A 12139-nucleotide genomic window follows, 5' to 3' on the forward strand; every position below is an offset into this window, starting at 1 on the left:
GACTGATCTTGTTGTTATAGGTTTCTGGAGCAGCGACTGACACAGTTTGGAGTTTCAGTTTTAGGTCAGCCAGCGTTTGATAGACTGCTTTATGTCTGAGGTACAGCTGTTCAAACACGCAGTCTAACACTTTGTGATACTTTTTAAAGGTTTTACACATTTTTCTGGTCAGTACGGCAGCTTTGTCCTCAGTGTTTTTATCACTATGGAAACTTTGCAGAGGAACTACAAACGACAGAGTTTGACTGAAACTAATTTAGTGTATTAGAGACACAGTTTCAGCTCCAGTGATCATAATTTCTCCATTAATGACAGTTTCACGTGTCATTTCCTGTCCTGAGGCCTTTACGTGGCACAAACGATGACATCTGAGGTACAACATGAACTCACACTGATAAGACTCAGCCTTAGAGTTTGTAAGGCGGAAACTAAAGTCACTTGAATGAGTGATGAAACATTCACGCTCCAATCAGAAGATCAGAATCGACCCTCTGGGGTTTCTTTAGCTGGATTATTGAGCACGCTATCTGTGCTCATGTCTGTAGCTGTGAAACCTCTGCTTATCAGCACATCTGAGAAAGTCATGGTTGGCAACCGCACACGGTGTCACAATCTGCTGCCACACTTCTCCTTTCACTGTTAATCTGATCTCGATCTAGTTTTCCCATCTTCCTGTTTCTCCAAAGCCCAGTTTAGCTGTGGCGTTCCCCAGAGGCCCGCGCTCGGCCCGCTGCTCTGCTCGGGTTACCCACTTCCTCTCAGACATGATACTCAGAACTGTACGATGATATCACAGAGAACCCACGCACACAATATCTTAAAAATAAATTTTAGTCTGCAAACTTTTGTTAAATTAATAATTAATATTGATTAAAACCCTGATATTTTCATACAGTTTTATTCAGATAATGCAAAAACAAAACAAAACACAGGTCTACAAAATGCCAAATCTTAAAAACAGCAGGGCAGGTGTACAGCATGCTTCAAGAAAAGAAGATGAGGTTCAAGTGACAGTTATGGGAAGATCCAGAAAATGAGGAAGTTTAGCTTCTTATCTTTAAAAACAGCAGATTTAATCATCACACACAGAAAAGAAGCTCCTGCTGGCGACACGAGAACAGGAATAAACGCCTCGACTGTAATACCAAATTATTCCAACAGGGCGCTTCGTTCTCAGACTGCAGGATTGTGTGTTTACACCGACCTCGATGCCCCAAACATCCAAACCTGCCCGTTAAAAAAGTACATTATGTTTAGTTCGGTTAGAGATGCGGCTTATAGCATCAAACTTCATTAGCAAAGAGTACAGCTGCAACCTGCACGACACAGATACTTCTAAATCACAAGAACAATACGTGAAGTCAAAGATTCTGCTGCTGTGTTTTTAGTTTGATGGATAATAAGCTGCTGTGGTCACCTGTGTTTCTGAGGACAGTTGTTGGACTTGATGTTTTGTGTCATATAAACTGGATGCAGTCGATCTCACAGTCTCTATGATCAAAGCACAGTTTCACAGCAAAGCTTGAGAGCGATGAGCGATGGACTGATTTCCCTTTACAGCTGAAGTGTTACGCGCTGAATGACGACATGTTGTTGGAGCCCTCCGACTTCAGCCCCGACATGCAGATCTCGGACGTGCCACGTGATGAGCGAGCGGTGTAGATGTACCTTTTGCTGAAGCACCAGAGGTCCAGCATGATCTGGCGGAAGTGGTTCCTGAACTTGACCCCGACGAAGGCGTAGAGGAAGGGGTTGAGACAGCAGTGCAGGTAAGCGACGGTCCTGCAGATGTTGAGAAATTTGAGTTTCAGGTTCTCGACGTCGCAGCTCCTCTGCTTGAACAGAGACAGCGTGTGGATCAGCAGGGTCACGTTGTACGGAAGATGGCAGACGATGAAGACCACGACGACCGCCAACACCACCCGGACGGCCTTGTGCCGCTGGTTGCTCTGCGTCCTGAGCAGCGTGCAGATGATGCAGGAGTAGCAGAACGCCATCACGCACAGCGGCAGCAGGAAGCCAACGGCCATCTGGAGGCTGGGTACCAGCAGCTTCACGAGCGCCGCAGTTTCAGTCTCGTTGAAAGACATCTGACACATCACGGTGACGCGGTCAGACCCCGGGGAGTTATCTTGAGAGGGTTTGGTGTAGATGAGCGTGGGGAGAGTTAACGCCACTGCAAACACCCAAACCGCCGAGCAGATCAGGCGGCTGTAGACGAGGGCACGGGAGCGCGCCCCAAAGGAGCGCGTCGCCCGAACGATCGCGATGTACCGATCGCAGCTGATGCAGGCGAGCAGCAGCATGCCGCTGTAGAGGTTAATGCTGTAGGACGACCGGAGCACCTTACAGGCCGCCTTGCCCATCGACCAATCGTGCTGCTCGTTGTATATGACGAACGGAAGCGTAGCCACGAAGATCAGGTCGGCCACGGCCATGTTGAAGAGGTAGACGTCCGTCATGGTCTTGGTTCTCTTGTAGAAGATGTAAGTCACCATCACCAGGACGTTGCCGATCAGGCCGAAGCCGCAGATGATGGAGTGGATCAAAGTCTGGGTGATGACCTCAGTGGCGTCAGGATCCATGACGCAGAAGCCGTCGTCATCGATATATGTCTCAGTACCGTTGTCATAGTCACCGAATGTCGCGTTTGCAGGACTCTCCGTCATGTTTGCGACCTGGAGAAGAAAAGAAACATGATGAGTGAAGCTTTGATCATGTGATGTTGTTCAGGTTGAGCAATGAGAAAAGAGACTTCAGAGAGGATCTCCGGCCTCCATTGTTCCCAGTAGATCTGACGTGTTATTTAATGTTCCACCTCACAGAAACCAGAAGTTGTACATTGTAAAAAACGCTTGTTTATAAAGAATTAAAACACATAAATTGTGAATGTTTCCTGAAAGCTGTCCAGCTGCTGCGCTGCCTGGGTTCCCATCCAGACGCCGTCCTGGAGCCGACCTTTCTCGTGTCTTCGGGTCAGTCATGTTTACATCGAGGATCTCTCCAGCGTGACGTGTCTGACGTGCTGCATGAGCTGAAGCCGTGGCGTCTGCTTCCACCAGTCAGTGAAGGTCTCGCAGTCACATGTGGGTGTTTTGGTCTGTGCCTCTAATAGCTTCCTGTTTCTGCCGACCTTAAACTTCAGCACAGTGTCTTTGGTGGTTTTTGTGTTCCTGTCTGCTCTGTGCCACATAACGATTCTCTGGATGAGTCTCATCCGTTTAACAGCAAACTCAGCAGAACGAGTCTGAGACTCAGATGCAAAAGTTTCAGGAGTTTACACACCGCCTGATTTCTAAATGTGGGATCGTGTGACGAATCATATTGTAATAATAATTTTTATTACTGAACCAATTTTAATTTTAATCAAATCCTTTGATTTGAAGGAAAACTTTGTAACATCAGTTGTGTTGAAAACTTTGTGATGTGATTCTCACAAACAGCTGAATTACTGTGATTTCTGTCCTGATCTAAAGCTGCAGTTTTACTTCCAGATGTAGAAATCTGTGGTGAAAAAGCCAAAATTAATCAACCGAAGGTTCTGTGTGATGACACCAAAGGAAAGCAGGTTTGACCTCTGACAGACCACTGCGCTGTCTGATGAAAGAAGATATGAAGAGTTCAGCACCAACACATCAACCCGGCACAGCGTGCACCCTGCACACACCGGAGGTTGAGACTCCACACACCTTTTCTGGTGGTTTCAGAAAATAAACCATCGTTCTGTGTCAGCTGTTCCTCTGGTTATGAATGACCCACTTTCAGCCCGAGGCGACGCCTGCACAGGTACGCTGTGCTTCATGCTTCACTCAGAAAATGATCCGATTGTTATCAGAGGGCATCTCAGATGTAATGAGGTCAAAAAACAAACACTAAGAGCCAAACTGAAGTGAGAAAATCACAAAAAAGGGAGTGCAGAGGCTTTGTGTCTGCAGAACTGCACTTTAAGCTGATATTTCAGAGTTTTTTTGCATTGTTCAAACACAAACGAAGATTCTCTGAATCAGATTCTGATTTCTGAAGAAACCGGCGAGCTCTAACCTCCAGTCCAGCCCACTGGATAACATTTCATTCACTCGCTAATTTATTTATTTTTCAATAAAACTATGCTGTCGGATGAGAAGTTAAAATCGGTCTAGATGCAGACAAACCAAATATAATGATGTCAAATCTAAATAGTCAGAATCTTCACAGACTGGGTTTTACTACTGTTTTTATACTTCATTTCAGTTTGTGGCTGTGAGGTCGTCACATCTGTGGCTGTGAAACTGTTTCAGAGCTCGTTTGAATCATTACTAACATAAAAAACAAGATCAGGTTTATTATTGTTATTGTTGAGAATCAGAGGAACATCCACGTTTTTCAGAACTAACGTGATGAACTAAACGTGTGGATAAAATGTAACAGTTTCAGATTTACGGAATCTAGATTTTATCACCTCGCTGTTAAATTTTCTGCTTTTTCCAGGAGAAATCTTTAAACTATTTTTAGTAAAAAATTAAATAAATTTTGAAGTTTTTTTTTTTTTTTTTAATAAAGCATTTTTACTTGAGATCAAACCGGGCCACACGTGGGCCGTGACCTACAGACAGTGTGTCACCTTAATGAGATTAAAGTACCTCATTATCCTCATTTGAAATCCTTTCGCAGAATTAAATCATCTAAGACTTCAAACGTCACTTCTTAAACACGACGACTCAGAACTGTTCACAGTTTTTCTGATCTGAGCTGATATAAACCAGCGAGGGTGGGAGGCAGAGGAGGATGAAGGGAGGAAGATGGAGGGCAGTGCGTACAGACAGTCCTAACCCATATAAAAAGCAGAGGACACGCAAAGTGTGAGATTTAAATGTCTCATATTTGATGCATTCATGAACGTGGGTCTGTGCAAGGATCCGTCTGCAGGCTTTGAAGTTTCCCACACGAGCTCGTTCAACGTGTCTTTGAACAACGTGTGATTACAAAGCTGCTAAAATACAGAAAATTAAACAGGGAAAGTTTAATTTTTAGTTTTTGTCCACGAACAGTAGTGTTTGAGTTAAACATGCCTGTAACAAAAATAAGCCCACATAACAACAACAACAACAACAACAACAATAATAAGAATAAGAATAATAATAATAATAATAAGAATAATAATAAGAAGAATAAGCATACTTATTATTATTATTATTATTATTATTATTATTATTATTATTATTATTAATCCCAGAAATTACATGAAATGAAAACTAAAACTTATAAAGCAACTAAATCAAAAAATCTCTGTTTAAATTTAACTAAAAAAATCCAACATGATAATAATTCTGCTTGTTCAGCTGTTTATAATGAAAACAGCAGGAAACAGCGAGAGCTGACCTTCAAAGTAAAAGCTTTTAAGCAGCATTAATAATTAATATTATGTGTTGTTTCTTTGTTAAATTTTAATTTATTGATCTGAGGAGACTCCTGTGGGTCCGGAGGTCAGACCCACAGCCTGGCGTCTCTCCACGGCCCTGCAGTCACTGGGACGCCGGCTCACGTATTTCACACCTTTTCATGCTTCCCATCAAATTAAAATGCTCTTATTAACACATGAAGCTTTACATGGACATGATGATAATAATATTTAAGTGTGGGGTGAGTGTGCCGGTGCTCTCGTTTCCACCTGCAGGCCACAGACTTGCATGTTGGGTTAATTAGTGGCTGTAAATTAGCTGCAGGTGTGACTCGTCTGCAATCTGAGGTCCAGCTCTGCTTTTACTTCATGTGTTTGTAGCTGTGTTAACAATGAAGCCTCTGCAGCGCCGTCATTAGTCTGACTGACTGTGTGCGATCTCCTAATGTGTGGTTTGCCAATAAGACAGTTTTGGTGCATTGGTGAGGTTTGAAAGTTGAGTTTGGGGTTTAGAGATTTGAGTCACAGCAGCTGTGGAAAAACCATCAAAGCAGATAGAAACGAGGGATGGAAAGAGTTTGGGCGAGCGAGAAGGCGTCAATTATTTCACATGAAATGAGAGCGTGATGGATCCGTACGAGAGGAGGAAGCATCAGGACAACTTGATGTTCCTCGTTTGCTTTTGTCTCACACGGCATTCGTGCTTCTTATAATTATGATAGATGACACAAAAAAACAAGGTCAGGGCTCCTCCCACTGAACCCCTCAGAATCTTTTTTTTTTAGATACATTAACTCGTTTTTTTAATGAAGCATTATTATTATTGTTTTAATGAAACATTGCTACACTTCCCTTTCATACTGTGGATGTTTTCTGAGTTCCAGGCTCTGAAATCCACAGCACATGGGTTCAGATTTAGAATAGAATAGAATAGAATAATCCTTTAATTGTCCCACAAGGGGAAATTTGGTTGTAACAGCAGCCAAAAAGACAAATATACTACAAACAGTACACAGGACACGGAACAGAAACATACACAATTTTTCTTACATATTTACATTAAGGACAATAGTTACTATAAACAGAGATTTAAGCATTGAAAAAAAATTCCAGCATTTTTTAACAATGTCACAAATCCATCAGATGAAATGTTCAAAGCTGAGAAACACATTGAAGCTCTGTTTAAAAACTAAAGTGTTGGAGCCACAAGAGTCCAGAGCTACAGACGGTTTTCACCGACAGGCCGTGAGCGTCGGTATAAATAAACTGCAGTGGTTATATATCTGTGACACAGAGGAGCAGAAACCAACATAAGTGTCCTGATGTTTGATCTGTTTCTGATAAATCACAGTGCATTCTGGGTAAACCTTAGGAAGCAGTCAGATTAATCTGTATTTGACCCCACGATCGTCTTAATTACGTGATTACCTGATATGTTTCATTCTGTTTCTGAAATGAGGGAGGCAGGACATGGATGGTGTTGTCACAGCTTTGAGGAAACACATTTAAGTTCTGAGTAAATGGACCCTGCAGCGCAGCGATAAAGACACAAACAAGAACTTGAACTTCTTTAAAAACCTGTGAGGAACAAATGCGACAGGCTGATATCGCTCTCACTTTACCTCTTTCAGTTCTCACTAACCTCAGTGAGGCTGTTATTAATGAGAAAGGCAGTAAAGAAAAGATAACACCTTTCTAAAAATGCAAACTGGGAACAAACAGGGTTTCATGTTTTTGCAGAACTGGCAGTTCTCCAAATATGAAATAATATCTGTGAAAGGCAGTTCGTCCTTTAACGTCTGATCATTTCTTTAAAACTTTAAAATTAATTTTGTGTTGCATCTAAACAAACGTTTCTTTAGCTGCAACACAGTGAAAACAGACACACTAAAATCACAATGCAGTGAAACAGTAAAGTGTAGAGCATGCATACCTTGCAGAGCGTTCTCCCTGAGCCGATGTTTTTCTGACAGAGCGGCGGCTCTTTAACAGTTCCTCGCTCTGTGTGGGTAAGAAGACGGTGATGGCACCACAAAGAACAAAACCTCAAAGCAGGCGCAGTCAAAGCCACGTTCTCTCAGGCTCGCTGACTGTGAAAAGCTCCTCTGATCTTCGCGCTCACACGGAGCTTCCTTATCTGATGGTTTGATCAGCAAAGCCGTCACCAGTCGCATGGGGATGTTCTCCCCACGCAATTTACCCGCCCCCACAAAGGTCACGTCTGACACAAAGAATTTCTCTTTTTTGTGGGAAACTGTAACATTTGATTTGCTGGCTTTATTTAAAAATGCTAATCTGTTGCCTTAAAACAAACAAACAACAACTTTAGAGTTATGAGCTAAATAAACCCGGCCTAGATTTGGAAGGAGAACCCACAATATTTGCATTGTGTGTTGTTCTCACATGTGCCCCATACACCGCACTGTTACAGTAACACCAGTGACAGTGGTTTGTTACAGGAATAGTAAGAATAAAGTACACCTTTCCTCTATTCTGAGGTTTTTACATATCAGGGAATCATGAAATTCATCCTTCATCAAACACAGCAAGAACGATCTTCTTTGGACAGACGAGACCAGCGTGCAGATGTTTGCAGCACCAGGCCTGATGATTTGTGAGTCATAAATCCTGTGTACATCAAAGTAGTACTTACTCATCTGTGAGGTCGTCTGTTCCACAGCTACAACTGGGACCAAACTGGGACCAAACAATCAACAGAACAATGATCCCACACAGAGGAAATCTAAAAAGCATTTCTGGGATTTTTACTAGTTATTTATTAACAGCATTATCAGTGGAAAACAGGTAAATGTACAAATAAATACTGGATACCAAATCAAACATCCAGAAGAATCCAAGTTTCTTTCTTTCTGTATTTTTAATACAATTTTACATAATATAACATGTTATACTTTATTTAATGAAATAAATTTCATTCAAAATAACAGTTAATAAGTAAATAAACTTCAAAACATTTGAGGTTTTTGCAGGAAGTTTGCCTCGCTCTCTGTTGTTTTCTAACTTTGAACAGAAACTGATGATGTCAGACGTCAGCTGCAGGTTTTCTGGGAGTTTGAGAGCAAAGCTGAACTTTATTTCTCTGTATTTACAGGATAATATCTGAGACAACAATCAGCGACTCTCACTTTTAACTCCGAGTTTCCAGTTTCACAGAAACGCATGTAGGTGACAGATTCACCATGGCAACGGGTAAACAACGAGCAGAGCTTCAGGGAACTGAGGAAGATGAAGATGATCAATGTGGGGCATGGAGTGTATCTTTAAAATTCATCATCATCACTCAGTCACCATCTGGCCAACTTGTAGATTATAGATAAAACTGCAGTTCTGCCAAATTTCATTTAAATCCAAAGATTCAGCTTCACAGAGATGAAGAGCAGGTGGAAAAAACTGGAGATAATAATATGAATCAAACAGATGAGGCCGAGTTTACTGACAGACCTGTGATATTAATGTCACTCAGATATTCACAACATCACCTGTGATTATTTTCCATCCCTGTAACTGATCACAACCCAGTAAACGATTGATCACTGATCAGCGTGCGTGTTTAGATTTCTTCTTCTCTGTGTGAATGTTCACTGCAGTGCGTCTCCTGTTTCCTCTCCTGCTGCTGTTTGTGGCTCCAAAACAAACTGACCGTATTTGGTAGTGAAATGGCGCCACCTCGTGTCTATGCGATGCATTTCGCTGACGTCACAGCCAGTTAAAGTTCATCCTTCCAGTCTTTGTTACAGGTGATGAGGCTGTCATCGAAGGACTCAGGATACATCTGATGGCTGCAGTCTGTTCTGTTATCTCCTAGATGCGTTAGTATTCTCCACCATTAATCCTTATTCTGTTTTGTGCATAACGTAAATCTACATCACAGAGTCAAGGTATCTAATATTGCGTCCACCCTGCACCCTGTACATGCACACAGGTGGACGACGTCTTATGCAGAAGGTGCACTCTGAAAAAGACGGGAGACTGTAAGGTGGAGTCAGGTGGAAGCTGAATAGGAGGAGACAGCCTCTGGGTGGTGTAGAAGAGTACCAGATGACTGAAGTGCTGAGGTAAGTTATAAATGATATAGTGACTGACCTACACACTAACGCTGATGTTTATTTATCAATAACATTTTATTAATAATAAACAGGTGTGATGGTGATAAGTAATATAATTCATACTGTTATTATTTGTATTGTAGTTTCTCACCTTGACCACCAGAGGGCAGTGACCACTCATCACAATCCACAGTCAACACCAAGTAAAAACATCCAAACAACCCCTGATTCTCACATTACATCAAACAGTCTGTTTAACTCAGTGTTTATGATGTGGAAATATAATAGAGCAAAACAACCAGTTTCATCACAATTTATTCAAACAACAAGACATGTTTGAGTAAAGGTAGAAACAGCTCAGATAAATTAAGTTCAGTTAAGTCCCTACAAATCAGAGAAAACCCCAACAATCAGACATCACTCTATGACCTGGTGACAGAGGGAAGGAAAAACCGCCTTTAACAGGAAGGAGACGCAGGAAGTGCAGCCATCTGCCGCAACTAGTTGAAGGTGGGTCATCGTATCTCCTGATGTCCTGAGGAAGCACTTACACAAAGGAAAAAACATGACAATGACTCAGACTTCTACACTTTACACAGCTCATATCTGAATAATATGATGATGTTTGTTTCTGTATTTATGTGATGATGAGAAAAGTTTGAGTGTGTGAAGCTGACCAGCTGTACAAGGAGACTGGTTTACTGAGTTTCATGTGTGAATCATAGTTTCACTGAGTTTCTTTGCCTTTTACTTTCACGCTCAGACCAGAGCCTTCGTTAACACCTTCTGAGCGTCTTCAGCGAGCTGGTTGAGGATAAAGTTCAGAACTCTGTAGGTCGTGACGAAGGAGAGGCTCATGGCTACCGGGATTCCCACTATCGGAATGAATCTGGATACTTCCTCTGCTCCAATTAATCCAGCTGCTCCTCCAAGTTGGGCGAACACCTTCAGGAAGAGCTCCTTAGTAATTTCCTTCGCAGCCACTGGTGAAATGATGACATCACGCAGCTCAGTGTATGACACAGCTGTTCTGATAGCGAGTCTCTTCAGAGATTGGACATCGAGACCAAACGCATGTACAAAATGTGTGACAGCACCAATGAGCACAGCAACATCAACAGCAACAGCAAGCCCAGGAACGGGAACAGCTGCAGCAGCTGCAGACAGAGTGGCCAAGAGGTATAAGTGTACCTTTAAAGCTTTTTTCTTCTTGCTGATGACGTCGGGGTTGACGTTGGGCATGACATACAGCAGAGTGTCCCTCTTATCTTTGGGAAGCTCTCTCTCTAAGGTCTCTTGTAAGAGAGAGAAGTCGTACTTGTGGAGCTGAAAACTCGACATTAGGAAGACTCGTGGAGACTCGATGCCCAAGTCTTTGAGTCCTGCGTCACAGAGGAAACATGTCAACACCATCAGATTCATACAAATAAAAAACGATTAAAAACTAGATTTAAATTATTTTGAAAACTCGACCTCACTCACGTTGAATGCAGTCGTCTCTGATTTTTGTGAGAGTTTTCTCTTTGCTGGAGTTGGAAACACTTTCCTCGGCTCGGATATCGTTGTCGATCTTTGAGCGAACAAAGTAGAAATTTTTCTTCATCTTCTGAATTTTCTGAGCGAGTTTCACGTCATTTTCTCTGAAGCGAGTGTCTGAGATGATGAGGAAGAAGTCATACTTGTCAAACCCAACAAGCTTCAGGTACTTCCTCGCTGGGAAGTCTTTGGTTCCGATTCCAGGAAGATCCCATAAAGTGACGTTGGGATTATCTGGATGGGGGTACGGTGTGACCTCTGACGTCGTTTCTGTGACACCAGTAGGAGCAGCTCCCTCGTCTCTGTTCTTTATCCCCCTGAAGGCATTAATAAAGGTGGATTTACCTGCCCCACTTTCTCCTGTGATGGCGATATTTAACGAGACGTTGGTTTGCTTTTCTAAATATTCTTTAATCCTTTTTGCTGCTCCGGCCGTGTCGTTGTTCTTCAGGGCTTCTTTAACTCCAGGAATTTCTTCTGGGCACGAATCATCTGGATCCTCCATGCTCATCCTGACAGAAAGAAAAACATAAAGACTTTTATTTTGGAATGCAGACATGTACTATTGATTATCAGTAATGTTACTGACGGCACACGGACACAGCACATGTGGGCAGTAAGTGATTAAAGGTAAAACAGTAAAAAGCCTGAAAGTTTTCCTTTTCCTTGACTTGAAAAAATAATTTGTGCTTATTCTCATTCTTGTTCTGATAGGACAGCAAACCTGTCCCTTAACTAAGCTAACAGCAGGTACTCACTGGATTCGTCGTACTGTTGACACACACACAGCTGGATCAGCAACAACAGCGATCGCTGCTTCAGTTTGTTCTCACCTGGTTGTTATAGAGGTGCAGTACAGGTGAGGGCAGATCCTCAGAGAGCGACCAATGAAAATGCTGCAACCTGAACCAACCAGTTTGTTTTTACTCTTTTTTTAACTGCAGGTGTTGTTGGAAACAGAGAGGAGGGCCGTGTGTTGATAACAGAGCTGCACCTGCAAGAGCAGCAAACATGTGTGTTTGCTGCTGTGATGAGTCAAAACCAAAGAATGTTCGTTTTGTTGTGTTTTAAGTTCGACTGGTTGTACCTGAGTTTGGGCGGAGGTTACACACACACACACACACACACACACACGAAGCAGAGGCTGAGGAGTGGCAGC

General features: G+C 42.4%; 2 protein-coding genes across 3 annotated transcripts; both read right to left on the reverse strand.

Annotated features, from left to right (window-relative positions):
* Window positions 1-1568: 1568 nt before the first annotated feature.
* On the reverse strand, window positions 1569-2669 carry ccr6b (chemokine (C-C motif) receptor 6b). Its single transcript, XM_035911979.2, has one exon. The coding sequence runs from the start codon at window positions 2667-2669 to the stop codon at window positions 1569-1571; it is 1101 nt and encodes a 366-aa protein (XP_035767872.2).
* A 7221-nt stretch (window positions 2670-9890) lies between these two features.
* On the reverse strand, window positions 9891-11858 carry LOC102795966 (interferon-inducible GTPase 5-like). Of its 2 annotated transcripts, XM_087832742.1 has the most exons (3): window positions 11739-11858; window positions 10927-11492; window positions 9891-10826 (listed from the first exon to the last, which is right to left on the reverse strand). In XM_087832742.1, exons 2-3 carry the CDS (start codon window positions 11489-11491, stop codon window positions 10204-10206), a joined length of 1188 nt encoding a protein of 395 aa, XP_087688868.1. In that variant the 5' UTR covers window position 11492; window positions 11739-11858; the 3' UTR covers window positions 9891-10203. The 2 variants fall into 2 exon arrangements, with proteins under 2 accessions (XP_087688868.1, XP_087688867.1); XM_087832741.1 differs by lacking the exon at window positions 11739-11858 and having other exon boundaries at window positions 10927-11539.
* Between the last annotated feature and the right edge of the window lie 281 nt (window positions 11859-12139).

This window comes from Neolamprologus brichardi, chromosome 19 (genome assembly GCF_056152115.1).
Source record: "Neolamprologus brichardi isolate AB-2024 chromosome 19, ASM5615211v1, whole genome shotgun sequence".
Taxonomy (NCBI): Eukaryota; Metazoa; Chordata; class Actinopteri; order Cichliformes; family Cichlidae; genus Neolamprologus; species Neolamprologus brichardi.

Excerpts from the sequence above, each read along its gene's own strand:
- LOC102795966 (XM_087832741.1), bottom strand. The coding sequence starts at position 11,539 with ATGTCTGCATTCCAAAATAAAAGTCTTTATGTTTTTCTTTCTGTCAGG. Across the intron at positions 10,827-10,926 it reads CAGAGACGACTGCATTCAAC|GACTCAAAGACTTGGGCATC; the intron begins GTGAGTGAGGTC and ends TCTGTGACGCAG.
- ccr6b (XM_035911979.2), bottom strand. The coding sequence starts at position 2,669 with ATGACGGAGAGTCCTGCAAACGCGACATTCGGTGACTATGACAACGGT.